Source organism: Haliotis rubra, unplaced genomic scaffold (genome assembly GCF_003918875.1).
Source record: "Haliotis rubra isolate DU_JTF1 unplaced genomic scaffold, ASM391887v1 Scf1252, whole genome shotgun sequence".
NCBI classification, from domain to species: domain Eukaryota; kingdom Metazoa; phylum Mollusca; class Gastropoda; order Lepetellida; family Haliotidae; genus Haliotis; species Haliotis rubra.
The window spans coordinates 26,655-40,974 of record NW_025765173.1 but is presented as its reverse complement, the minus strand read 5'-3'; the positions used below and the strand labels follow the sequence as shown (position 1 = coordinate 40,974).

The window sequence follows — 14,320 nt, the reverse complement described above, 5'->3', positions numbered from 1 at the left end:
AACATGTTTGGGTTTTTATTGTGAACTTGATTTGTGGTTGTCTTGAAGACACATATCCCAAACCATTATATTGAAAACCTATTGTGTTATAATTGTAAGAATGAGTCAACTGTTAACAAATGAGTTTTTATAAAATCTATGTACATTCTATAATACAATTATGAAAACTGTTACAGTACAATCTTCAATGTAAACTATCCCTATTATGCCGAGTATACCAGCCTGTGCGTGATGAAGCTCTGTTCTAAAAAAATATGTTCTGTTTTGGTAGTACTATATGTTTAATTGAGACAGCCATACAAGTATGATTTTCGAAGGGTTTGTTTTACAATCCTACCACTTAAAGCAGCTAGTTGAATGTACCACAATTCATTAGGTGTTTAGATTGCCAGGGAACTGTGGCCACGTTGGAAGCTCGCCATGTGTTTTAGTGTGTAAGTAGGCTTTGGCATCATTTCATTCAGAGTGATATGGGAGGGTGTGGTGTATGTCTTTAAAACGTTATACGGGTTGGTCGTAAACATATTCAGGTCAAGTTAGGCACGGCCAGGGGACACAACTCTGCACAACGGAATCCGCCCTTCAGCGACTGGGATACTGGGACAATTAGTCAAGGAAATCAAGATGTCGTATTGACAAATATATATCTACAAAATCCACATGGAATACATAATGTCAAGAGCTGTCATTCATTCATTCGTTCATTCATTCATTCATTATGGGGCACTAGCTAGGGTTACCCTAGTCACCGTTTTATGTTAAAGTAATCAATGCTCCTCAATTAATTTCATTCATTCATTCATTCATTCATTCATTCATTCATTCTGGGGCATTAACTTGGGTTACCCTTGTCACCTTAATTAATCAATGCTCCTCAAAAAGCTCATTTGTATTAGACTTAGAATGAGCGAAAATAACATCACTGAAAAAAAACAATGCGCCATGATGTTGTATGGCGAATTACAAATAGATCAATACATTCTGTTTGTAAAGGCTAGACTCTCTGATAGATTGAAGTCCCATCTGTTGACTCTCATTTAAGATAATCGTTACGTTATCAACCCGTAACAGCACTGTACAGCACAGTACAGTAATTACACTGCTGTGGTAGCTCTTCAGATCTTAACTGATTACTAACATTTGACCTTCGCTTGTTCATGCTTAGAGTGAGTGACTATGTAGTTGGTTACCGAGTTTGCTCGTCACACCAAAGACCCGGATTCGATTCCCAACGTCCATACAATCAAGCCAAGTTCTGGTTTCCCCCGTCGTGATATTGCTAAAGCGGTATCTGAGAGGATTCATTCACTCGCTCTCAGTATTGGTCTTCCCGATCTTGGGCGGTCTTGGGCCTGTCCTGTACATGGTAGCGATTTACGAATTTGCTGATGATCGCCTGGCTGCAGTTCTTGCCTGCTCATGTTTTGAAGCCCCCTAATTGTCAAAGCTATCGCCCTGTCTCGTTGCGCTTGCGTAAGTCTTGGCATATTCGTGTTGGTTTGTTGGTTACTGCATCCTTGCTCTGTCCAACATCGGTATTTATGCCACAATCATGCGCGTGCATTCGGACCAATGTCCCACAATTACGATTTTCACTTTTTGAAAAATGCAGGATTCGTACGAAGTTTTTTTGACAGCTGGGTCGTTATCGGGACCATGTTGCGTTTTGGCCAATGTCTGCTTGGTATTACATTGTGTAGGCGTTTTTGTTTTTTCTACAATTACTTTAAGAGTGATAACTTTCTTTTGCCCGGTAGCTTATTACTGTTACTACAAGGAAGCTATTATATACCTCACTATCATTGACGGCGTATACAAGTAATCTCGTAGTCTTCATCTCCAAACAGTTATGCTTATATAGATCAACAGGGGATGAATGGGTATGATTGTACGCCGCCTTTAACAATATTTCAGCAAAATCACGGTTATGGACACCAGAAGATGGGCTCACACATTATACCCATGTGGATAATTGAACTTCGGCGAACGCCTTAACAACTGGGCTAATTATAAGCCAAAGCCCCACAGTTCACATTTTCATATTCACAATTTTCACCCTTTATGCTTTGTAGGCTGGAATACGTGAAAACATACAGTATGAATACTGCTTCCAAACCGCGATAAAATATTCTACACTACGTAAAGATATTGTAATCAACATCTGGAGAACATTTGTAACACGATAAACTGATCAAAATAAGTTAGGGATCAGTAATATGTCAGGAATCTTAGATATCAAATAAAAATATATAATCATTTTTGTTCAGTTTTTACCAAGCCTACTCCTGTTACATCCGTGATATTTGGGGTTACACTTCCTAAATAAAGTACAGATTCTACAATCGGGATTCGAACCCGCAGGATTAGGAATTGAATGGTGGAAGCCGCAGTTGGTTAGACGGCTGATTTTGTGTGGTGGTGATTAAGTGCCTTACTTTGAGAGTGTGGGTTCGAATCCAGGATGAGACTCAACCTAACAAAAGTACCAGAATCTGTTCTTTACTAAGGAAGAGTAATCCCAAATATAACGTATGTTACATTTGACCATTTTCTAAATGACATTATGTATTCAGTACTCCCGTTACACCTGCAATATGGACTCGCATGTCTAGTATGGAGAATATGGCCTCAGATGAATAGTGTGAGTGAGTGAGTATGGTTTTACGCCGCTTTTAGCAATATTCCAGCAATATCACGGCAGGGGCCACCAGGAATGGGCTTCACACGTTTTACCCATGTGGGGAATCGAACCCGGGTCTACGAGCAAACGCTTTAACCACTAGGCTACCCCACCGCCCCAGATGAATAGTGTGTGCCACTGACATTGCTTGAACTTTGAACAGCAGTATGTCGTAATCGTGTCACGATCGGTACATATGCAGCACTGACACATTGGAGAGAGGAAAGAGACAGACAGACAGACAGACATACAACAGACAGAGAATAGGGAATGGTATAGTAGTGCTATTTGAGTAATCATGTCACGGTTGGTACATATGCAACACTGAGATAATACTTTTGTGTTCGCAGCAAGGTACTGGTTGCACTACACGACGGGTGGTCTGAAAGACTAGTGAAATTAATATGTACTTTGATGATACGTTATTCCAGGCGAAATACTTACTATAGCAAGCTGAAGGGTATTTTAATCTAACCGCAGACATAACTGTAGTGGGTCCACTGTAGTGATAGGTGGTGTGTGATTACACGCTGACCGGTCTGCTTCATCGATGTCCCTGACACGCCTCGTAGATTATACCACGTGATACGTAAGATAACGGTCAAGTACGTATGTCACGTGGTACGCCCATACGCAGTGAGTGACGACTCCATGGAGACTTAAGGTAGGAAGCTGTGTGTGCTGCGTGCAGGTGTGTGCATGTGTGAGAAGTTGGACGGCGTGGGGTGTTTTCTGTGTGTATGTTTATATGTGTGTGCATCTGGGAGAGGGGGGTGGGGAAGAGGGGGATTGAAAGGAGAAAGGAGAGAGAATGATCAGAAGAGGGCAGAGGGAAGAGGAGAGAAGGAACAGATGAAGAGAAAGTAGAGAGTGAGAGAGACATGATAGAGTGGAAGAGGGACAAGAGAGAAAGACAGAGAGAGAGACACATAGATACCAAGATAGGGTGGAAGAGGGAGAAAGACACAGAGAGAGAGAGGGCGAGAAAGAAAGAAAGCGACACAAAGATGCAAAGATAGTGTGGGAAGTGTTATTTCTGTATCCAAAATGCCATTGTTCCTAACGAGCACCTGCTCCCTTGTTAGATGTCATACTGCTCACTGTTACACATATTATTAGCTGCACCTAGGTATTTCAGGCCAACTGACTAAGCCGTCCCACCGTTAAGATTGCCCATAAAAGTGGACTTTGACCTCCCCGAGTGTATTGATAATTTCTTTAGGAATGTTTTCTGAGAAAAATAGGTCGCTTTTGATATCCCCGTTTGTTCAATATCAAATGACAGTCTACATTTAACCTGAAACACATGATGAAAAAACACTACTTATTTGGACAAATTGAATAGTCAATCTGCGATCAAAAGTGAAATAGGTCATGTTTGTATTACTAGGTATTACACTTTCTTAGTGAAGCAAAAACCTTTTGAAGTCACAACTGGGATTAGAAACCAGACTCAGAGAGTAAAGCACCTAATGGATACATTGTATATAAAGACTGAAGTTAGCAAAGGCTTTCACATCGATCTAATATTGATTGTAACAACAATATATCCCAGACACCCGGTGCCTTTACTGACATGCAGTAATCCTTCCATATGTTCACCGCTATTGCTTTTTAGGCCCTATGGAATCTGTTATGGTAACTGATTTTTCTCATAGACGTTTTCTACATACGACATGTTTAGGTGATAACTTCAACCTAGTCTATTAATAATGGGGCATCTGTTGTTGTGTGTCTGTGTGCGCTTGGAGCATAGTATATTACCCTTCCTGGGATGACGACGGAGTTACGACGCTTTACAAACTGATTTAACAGTAGTAGTAGTTGTAGTTGTAGTAGTAGTAGTAGTAGTAGTAGTAGTAGTAGTAGTTGTAGTAGTAGTAGTTGTAGTAGTAGTAGTAGTAGTTGTAGTAGTGGTGGTAGTGGTGGTAACAGTAGCAGTAGTAGTTGTTGTAGTAGTAGTTGTAGTAGCAGCAGAAGTAGTAGCAGTAGTAGAGGTTGTAGTAGTAGTAATAGTACTTATAGCGGTAGTAGTACTCAGTAGTAGTAAGAGCTCAGGTCACAAATCAGTTTAAGTTAAGCAACGTTCAGCGCGGAGAGTCCTTGGATGGGTGACCGTGTTTGGCAGCTTGACTCCTGAGTTTCTAGGACTTCAGTCCTGCCCCACATCGACTCACATGTGATACAAATTGCCCCTGTTCTCCCAGCAGAAAATGGGTACCCGGTGGGATAAGTCACGTGACTAGTAATAGTCTAGCGCCACACAGGCAGCTTGAGTTATCAGGGGTAATAATAATAGCCTGTAGCACTTTGAGTGTAGTGCGGAATTCAGCGCATTATAAATTCCCTTATTATTAGTAGTAGTTGTAGTCTTAGTAGCATCAGCAGCAGCAGCAGCAGCAGCAGTAGTAGTAGTAGTAGTAGTAGTAGTAGTAGTAGTAGTAGTAGTAGCAGTAGCAGTACACACATTTATTATCAGTGTGATGTTATTGTGATACAGATGAGCACCGAATCAGAACACCCCGACTACACGTGGTGTTCGACGTGCGGGAAGGTATGTACAGACCCCTGCACACTGAAGTGTGACCACACCTTCTGTAGGACATGTCTCACCCAGTACTTACAGTCAAGACAGGATGTCATACAGTCCAAGACATTCTCCTGTCCCCACTGTCGTCAGGCTTCTATAGTTCCCGACCCCGCCCGACCAACGGAGGAATGGGTGGAGCAGTTTGCAACCAGTCACATGAAGCCACCTGCTGACTGTCTTCCTGTAGTGTCTGACAGCAAGGGTGTGCCAGCAGGTACGTTTCAGCAGATTCATTCATCAGCCAGTTCTAGTTATCTTGATTTGGTTTCTTATGGAATCCTAGGGAAATCGACATTTTGCCATTTTTTGCTTGTTTTGTGAGGGTTTACATAGTTTCTTGCTGCGTTCACCAATATTTTAGAAATGACGGAGCACAATAAAGGGAAAACCACAATGAGTTTCACCCATTCTCTCAATTTGAATGTACAGAATCGAACCTTGACTTCCGGCATCAGTGAATGCCCATCTCACTTCTCACGTGTTGCCCACCATTTTTGATTATCCAATGTTTGTTTGTTTCTGTGTTGTTTTACGCCGCACTCGGCAATATTCCAGCTACATGGCGGCGGTCTGTAAATACTCGAGTCTGGAGCAGGCAATTCAGTGATCAACAGCAGGCAGTACAATGATTGACATCATGAGCTTCAAACTACGCAGTTGGGACACGATGACATGCGTCAACCAAGTTACCGAGCCTGACCACCAGATCCCGTTAGTCGCCTCTTACTATAAGCATGGGTTGATGAAGACCAATTCCAACCCGCATCTGATTATCCAGTGCATTATATGGGCATTATTATGAGCTTAATATTTGGACGATTCGTTAGCATAGCTTTGTTTCAAGGTCGATTCAAATGACAGGACGCTAAAAGAATTTACTGTCATGACCAAACTAAAGATAAGTGTGTTTAAAGGCGATGACGTCACTTATGAATGGGCGGGTATATCTTGGAACAGAGATATTATTCAAATAATAATCGACAAAACAAGCGATCCTGAATTGACTAAGTTAAATTCCATATTCCTATATTTTCACTACTTTTTCAAGCACTCTGTAATACTAATTACAAACAATCAAAATTTGATGCTTACCCCTAAATAACATATTATCTTTATGTCCCTGGTCATTTTCAGTCTATGTTTCAGAAATGAGCTGCTACACCTGCAGTGAGAATGGAAACTGCACTCAAGGTAGTGTTTGGTGCGGTATGTGTGAGATCTACCTGTGCATAACATGTCACAGAATCCACAGGAGTTTGCCCATGTCACGTGATCACACAGTTACTGATGTTGTTGAAGGAACCACGATCAATGCCAGGAACACGAGGAACAAGTGCGAGGAACATTCAAACAGAGCCATGGAATTTCACTGCAAGGATTGCACAAAGACAGTATGTCCGGTCTGCTGTATTCTGTACCACAGGAAGTGTGAATCTGTTGTCACTCTTCAGTCTATGATTCCGGAAATGAGAAACACCTTGCAGGGAAAACTCGCAGATTCTATCTGCTAAAAATCCTGAATATCCATTCGAAAGTAAGCGCCAACAGGGATATCTACACCCAGATGCAACAGGGCATAACTGGCTTGCAGGCTGAAATCACTTCCTACTGTCAGTTAACGAGGGAACTGATCAGAGAGAAAAGAGGATGTTATGATGCAGGGCCTCGACAAACGGACGAAGGAACAGAGGGAGACGCTACAAGATCTCATCAAGACAGGGGAGAGCGAAGAAAGGATGCATAAACAACAGGTGGAGTTCATCCAGAGAACCCTGGAGTCTGAGGGCACCATGGACTTATATGAGGTGTACCAGGCCTGTCTATCCGGGGAGATCCTTGCTACATCGGTAGAAGATTATGCCATAACTGAAGCTGAACCGGGCTTGGCGGTCAATGTTAAAGCAGAGTTGGAAAATATTAGAATTGTTCTGAATGAGTCACTGTTTCTTTGCTCAGGGCCTGACAATACAGGAAGCGTAACGTCGGCTATAACCAAAGACATGGAAGGTAAAGATGGCCTAGGTTGTACTGATGCTGTAGACGAATCGGATGATATAGATGGAAAACTGCAGACTGAACAGGAACTTGAGTCTGACAGACAGGGACTACAGTTGGACATAGATGAACAGATCGAAACAGATTCCAAACCTAACTTCCGAAAAGGACCTGCTGCAGATTTACATAATATGAAGGTCCGAGGACGAACAATGACGAAGGTGATACAGATATGGAGAAATACGCGAGATGTGAATTGGTCTGGTTTATGAGCGCGGACGAGCCGAATAGCCCACACATGGCCATAATGTATACACGTTCCAAGAGCCCAAAGCTACAGGAATCGAGAAAAAGGCACAACTCGGCTCCACAGCTGAACAACGGCTCCCATACTACTGTGAAAGCTCGTCCAGATGGCGAGGAGTCTTTGGAAGTTGGATCGCACCCTGGAGGCATGTTTGACAAACAGGAAGAAGGTGATGTGGTGACACCTGGGACCATATTTACAGAAACATTATCACTAAAATCAGAGACAGTGTATCAGTCAGCTCCAAATTTAACAACGAAACTTCACACTGGAACTGACTATTCCCTGTACCCTGAAACAGAGCGTAGCTGCTCATCAGGCCATCGAAATCAGTTGACATGGAATGGCGATCCCTCTCCGACAAACTTTGAACAAGTATCGCAACTCGAATTGAAGAGGGATTTCAGCCCTGTGACAGTTTCAGAACGAACTGAAAACCAAGGGCTAGAGGGGCAAGAATCTGATAGTTTTAAATCAAAGATTTTGCTTCCACATGATAATGACTCCGTTTTGGAGGAATCCTTTACACAGTCGGTGCTAATGTTGAAAGTGGACAAAGAGAAAGGAGAGGGTCATGAAGAATCAGATGAAGATTTGCCAGAGGATACAAAAACTGATACCCAAGAAACGGTGAGGTTAGATGTTGAAGATGTATCTGGAAATTTACAAGAATGTCAACGATCTGAAACAGAGAGGGCCTATAAATTTGATTCGGATTCTTTGCCTGTGTATCATGATACCATACATACTGTGAATAGCTTGGACATTGTTGTACTTTCTTTGGAGCACGGTTTTGTATATGCAGTTACCAATGCAATGGAAAGCGCAGTAAAATGTATATATCGCACAAGCAAGAAAAAATGCGAAAATACTTTGAGGATCTCAAAGCTTCCTTGGGCCGTGGCAAAGATGTCCAACGATATGGTGGCGGTCACCGTTCCAAGAGCGAGGCAGATCGTTTTAGCCAACGTTGACCCTGAGTTACAACTTCATTCAGTCATAAGAACACACAAAAGTTACTATGGTCTAGCAGTGTTGGAGGAATCCATGTTTGTTGCGGGCAACACTTCCGATTCGTGTATAGATATACTCGCTTTGTCTGGTAAGGTAATCAGAACAATATCTAACAGTTCTGTAAAATGTCCGAACTTTATCTGTTCAACTCCAAAACAAGGTTTCATAGTATCGGATCGTCAAACAAAAACTGTGATATGCTTCGCGGCCACGGGAGAAGTGGACTTCACATATTCCTCAAAGGAACAGGCATTCAAGGAGAACAGAGGCATAGTGACCAGTGACTCGGGGCACGTCTTGGTGGCAGACGCTGAGGCTGACAAGATAGTGCTATTAACGGAGAAGGGGGAATATGTCAGAGATGTATTAACATTTAAGGATGACATACGTAAACCAGTCGGTCTGTACCTTCATGGTGCATTTCTGTATGTCACCCAGTGGCAGAACAGGATCAAAGTGTTCAAGTTTACCTGAACTTTAAAGTGGCAGATACATGTCCATGGTTTACGTCTTTGAAGTTGCACAGTTTGTTCAAGTGTACCTGAACGTGAAGGCACTTTATTGTACCAAGACTAAATAGTAGGATCCACGATAGATGGTTCAAATGCTGGAGTTTACCAAGACTTTGAAGAGTAAGAGAAAGGTGCGCATTGTCACGTTTACCAAAACAGGTAATATGAGAGTCTAGAACAAGGAAACCAGTGGTTGAATGCATGAGTTCCTGAGTTCAGTGTTGTGTCTTTTTTTTGTTGAAAAGATCCAGTTAACTGTACCCATGAACATCACATTTTTATTACAAAAAGTAAAGAAATGGAGGTGACATAAAGTTAAGAAACACCAAATAATATGTTTGATGACGTCTGAAGGTACCAGTGAATTATTCATGCTAAAACAGATAGCGTCAAAATACAGATGTTCTTAACACACGATAATTTTACTTGGTTTTGTTTCTTCATTGCTTAACGCCACACTCAGCAATATTCCAGCTGTATGGCGGCGGTCTGTCTGGACCAGACAATCCAGTGATCAACATCATGAGCATCTGTCTACGCAGTTGGGATACGATGACATGTGTCAACCAGGTCAGCGAGCCTGACCACCTGATCCCGTTAGTCGCCTCTTACGAGAAGCATAGGTTGCTGAAGACCAGTTCTAACCCGGATCTTCAATGGTACACGATAATTCGAAATACTGCTGAAACTCTTCTGATCCTTATTTCCGTGAAAATGAAGGAACAAGCGACTTGATTACACACAACACGTTGTTATTCCATTCACCTTCAGTACAACAATGTTGGCCCTCCGGTGTTTCCTATGGTCTGACATAAAACAGCATTCGTCACCATTTGTCACCATTGTTATATGCGAAAACACGACAAACCAATCAGAACGCGCGTCATGAATGCGGTGCTTTGAAATAATCCCGTGTACTTAAATAGTTTATGGCAGTATGTGATTGTTTAAAAAATCATGAAAAATATATATCGTACAGCACAAAGAACGTGGCTAACAGATTTATGTTGCCCTAATGTGAAGTTTTTAAGAAGAATAATGCCGTGAACGGAAAAGATTCAAACACACGCACGTGCGTTTGTTTACATAACGGCTCTCATGGGTCCAACTAAGTGGGTGTTTTTTGACGATCTTGCGGACTGGTTTTGGAGATATTACGTCCGCTTTCCGACATTTTTAGGTAATTGTTTTGGGATTTAATGCAGCTGAAAACATTTTTACATTATTTGCATATTCCATAAAACAACTCCCTTGTATAATTCTTAAACCCTACTCAGAAATATACATTTTGAACTGTTGGTAATAATTACATAAGAATATGTGTTCCACAAATACGTTTTCTCTTTCTTTTAGTTGTATCATACGAAGCTCCTAAAGGGACATTTGCGTAACCAAAATTAGAAAAATAATCTCGTAATAACGACTTTAATACTCGTTATAACGACTTTTAGATCTCGTTATAACAACTTCCCAAACACTCGTAATAACGACTTTTAAATCTGGTTATAACGACTTTTGGTGGCCTTCATCTACTTCTGATTTGGGTCTTCTGCATGGACTGCTTGAACATAGAGTTCATGGTTGGGACCAACTTGATGAGCATCTGTTCTTTAGAGTCCTGCGTAACATCCTTGCTTCCCTTGTTTGATCTGCAGCATGGCTGAAATGTGCTTCCCTGACATAATGTGAACCTTTCTTCACTTTCTGAACTAATTTCCGTTTTATGTATTTGCTTTTCGTCTCTGTGTATCTCATCATGAATAATAAAAGACCGGTATAGTTATGTGTACTGACTTTAGCAAATCCTGAGTATATTTAGGTGTGACGGTTAGTGCTCTGTACAAGAGGCCATATTATTTCATTATCACAATAGCAAGCAGTCACTGTGCATGTTTTACCTGGTACTTCACCTGGCTTAAATGTTATCCGCTGAAAGTCATATGGTTGCTATGGCAACTAGGGTCACTCACTCACTCGCCCACCCACACTTTCACACATTCGCTGTCATCCACTCACTCACTCATGGACAGTGGGGTAGCCTAATGGTTAAATCATCCTCTCATCACGCTGAAGACCCGGGTTCGATTACCCAAATGGGGACTATATGTGAAGCCTATCTCTGGTGTCTCCGGCGTGATATTGCTGGGATATTGCTAAAAGCAGCGTAAAACCATACTCACTCACTCACTCACTATCACTCACTCACTATCTATCCCTCACTCACTCACACACTCAATGTGTTCCACTCAGCTCAGCCACTCATTCACTATCGTACACTCACTCATTCATTATCGTATACTCACACGGCTCCGCTCTACCCTGCTCAGTCACTCACTCACTCAGCTCATTCACATCCATCCACACAACAGGAACATTTCCTTCTCCTATTGATGAATTAGAACTGGACCAGATCTACAAGTTGCTGCTGGTGGTATTAATAATCCACATCACCGCATATTTTCACTACACTTGTTTTAAGACTCTTGTTTCCGTCCAAGAAGTCAGTATCCTTTTCAGATTTGGCTTGATGATATGTTCACAAACAAGGTCAGCTGTCGACATTATCCGGTAGAACAGCACTTCCCTAAGCATTCTTATCTGATTCTTATCTCATTCTTATCTCAGTCCGTCAGAACAAACCAGAACTTAATAATTCACCAAATTGCATGTAACGAGAATTTGTTGAATAAATCAGATTTATGGGAGGGTTTCCTTTTGAAACATGTTTCCGACATGAGATATGGAATACTTCCTAATGTAGATAAGACTTAGGCCAGCTGTCAAAATGTTTTTGAACCTTGTATTTGTTGTTTGGGCAACTTGGGGCTGCCTGCCAAATCTCTTTTGAAGACGTATATTCCTGTTCAGACTGATTAAGAATGTATTACTGACTGACTGATGGTGTTACGTCGTTTTTAGCAATATTCATGCAATATCACGGCAGAGGACACCAGAAATGGGCTTCACAAATTGGACCCATCTGGGGAATCGAACCCTGGCCTTCTGGCGTGACGAGCGAACGCTTTAACCACTAGGCTACCCCACCGCCTCTAAGACTGTATTAACTTATTCTAGGTTATTTGTGTCCATATATTTGGGTATTAAAGAAAATATGGATATAATAAACTTTGAAATTTACCATAATAGTTGTCTAAAAGACACTTATTTTAACCTGATGTTTATGTTAAATTCATTCTTGATATACTTGTCCTGATGGGTTTCAGTAGGTCTGTCATAAATGTTTGACTTGTCCTAGTCCCACAGTTCCCATCAGGTGAGAGAATCATAGTCTCACAGTTCCCATCAGGTGAGAGAATCATAGTCTCACAGTTCCCATCAGGTGAGAGAATCATAGTCCCACAGGTCCCATCAGGTGAGAGAATCATAGTCTCACAGTTCCCATCAGGTGAGAGAATCATAGTCCCACAGCTCCCATCAGGTGAGAGAATCATAGTCTCACAGTTCCCATCAGGTGAGAGAATCATAGTCCCACAGGTCCCATCAGGTGAGAGAATCATAGTCCCACAGCTCCCATCAGGTGAGAGAATCATAGTCCCACAGCTCCCATCAGGTGAGAGAATCATAGTCTCACAGTTCCCATCAGGTGAGAGAATCATAGTCCCACAGGTCCCATCAGGTGAGAGAATGATGGTCCCACAGCTCCCATCAGGTGAGAGAATCATAGTCCCACAGTTCCCATCAGGTGAGAGAATGATGGTCCCACAGCTCCCATCAGGTGAGAGAATCATAGTCCCACAGTTCCCATCAGGTGAGAGAATGATCGTCCCACAGCTCCCATCAGGTGAGAGAATCATCGTCCCACAGCTCCCATCAGGTGAGAGAATCATAGTCCCACAGCTCCCATCAGGTGAGAGAATCATAGTCTCACAGTTCCCATCAGGTGAGAGAATCATGGTCCCACAGTTCCCATCAGGTGAGAGAATCATAGTCCCACAGTTCCCATCAGGTGAGAGAATCATGGTCCCACAGCTCCCATCAGGTGAGAGAATCATAGTCCCACAGTTCCCATCAGGTGAGAGGATCATAGTCCCACAGTTCCCATCAGGTGAGAGAATCATGGTCCCACAGTTCCCATCAGGTGAGAGAATCATAGTCCCACAGCTCCCATCAGGTGAGAGAATCATGGTCGCACAGTTCCCATCAGGTGAGAGAATCATGGTCCCACAGCTCCCATCAGGTGAGAGAATCATGGTCTCACAGGTCCCATCAGGTGAGAGAATCATAGTCCCACAGTTCCCATCAGGTGAGAGAATCATAGTCTCACAGTTCCCATCAGGTGAGAGAATCATGGTCCCACAGTTCCCATCAGGTGAGAGAATCATAGTCTCACAGCTCCCATCAGGTGAGAGAATCATAGTCTCACAGTTCCCATCAGGTGAGTGAATCATAGTCCCACAGGTCCCATCAGGTGAGTGAATCATAGTCCCACAGCTCCCATCAGGTGAGAGAATCATAGTCTCACAGGTCCCATCAGGTGAGTGAATCATAGTCCCACAGCTCCCATCAGGTGAGAGAATCATAGTCCCACAGCTCCCATCAGGTGAGTGAATCATAGTCCCACAGGTCCCATCAGGTGAGTGAATCATAGTCCCACAGGTCCCATCAGGTGAGTGAATCATAGTCCCACAGCTCCCATCAGGTGAGAGAATCATAGTCTCACAGTTCCCATCAGGTGAGAGAATCATAGTCCCACAGCTCCCATCAGGTGAGAGAATCATAGTCCCACAGCTCCCATCAGGTGAGAGAATCATAGTCCCACAGCTCCCATCAGGTGAGAGAATCATAGTCCCTCAGCTCCCATCAGGTGAGAGAGAATCATAGTCTCACAGCTCCCATCAGGTGAGAGAATCATAGTCTCACAGCTCCCATCAGGTGAGAGAATCATAGTCCCACAGCTCCCATCAGGTGAGAGAATCATAGTCCCATAGCTCCCATCAGGTGAGAGAATCATAGTCCCACAGCTCCCATCAGGTGAGAGAATCATAGTCTCACAGTTCCCATCAGGTGAGAGAATCATAGTCCCACAGCTCCCATCAGGTGAGAGAATCATAGTCTCACAGTTCCCATCAGGTGAGAGAATCATAGTCCCACAGCTCCCATCAGGTGAGAGAATCATAGTCCCACAGCTCCCATCAGGTGAGAGAATCATAGTCCCACAGTTCCCATCAGGTGAGAGAATCATAGTCCCACAGCTCCCATCA

At 42.8% G+C, this 14,320-nt stretch overlaps 1 protein-coding gene across 1 annotated transcript; it reads left to right on the top strand.

Moving 5' to 3' along the window:
• Positions 1-3,326: 3,326 nt before the first annotated feature.
• Positions 3,327-9,491, top strand: LOC124266395. The gene is made up of 5 exons (XM_046701204.1): positions 3,327-3,344; positions 5,181-5,484; positions 6,417-6,706; positions 6,932-7,486; positions 7,591-9,491. Exons 2-5 carry the CDS (start codon positions 5,181-5,183, stop codon positions 9,058-9,060), a joined length of 2,619 nt encoding a protein of 872 aa, XP_046557160.1. The 5' UTR covers positions 3,327-3,344; the 3' UTR covers positions 9,061-9,491.
• Positions 9,492-14,320: the final 4,829 nt, after the last annotated feature.

Bases quoted from the DNA above. Each gene is read 5' to 3' on its own strand.
- LOC124266395 (XM_046701204.1), top strand. From the start codon at position 5,181: ATGAGCACCGAATCAGAACACCCCGACTACACGTGGTGTTCGACGTGC. The intron at 5,485-6,416 runs GTACGTTTCAGC...TCTATGTTTCAG, and splicing joins CAGCAAGGGTGTGCCAGCAG to AAATGAGCTGCTACACCTGC. The intron at 7,487-7,590 runs GTGATACAGATA...ACACGTTCCAAG, and splicing joins GAGGACGAACAATGACGAAG to AGCCCAAAGCTACAGGAATC.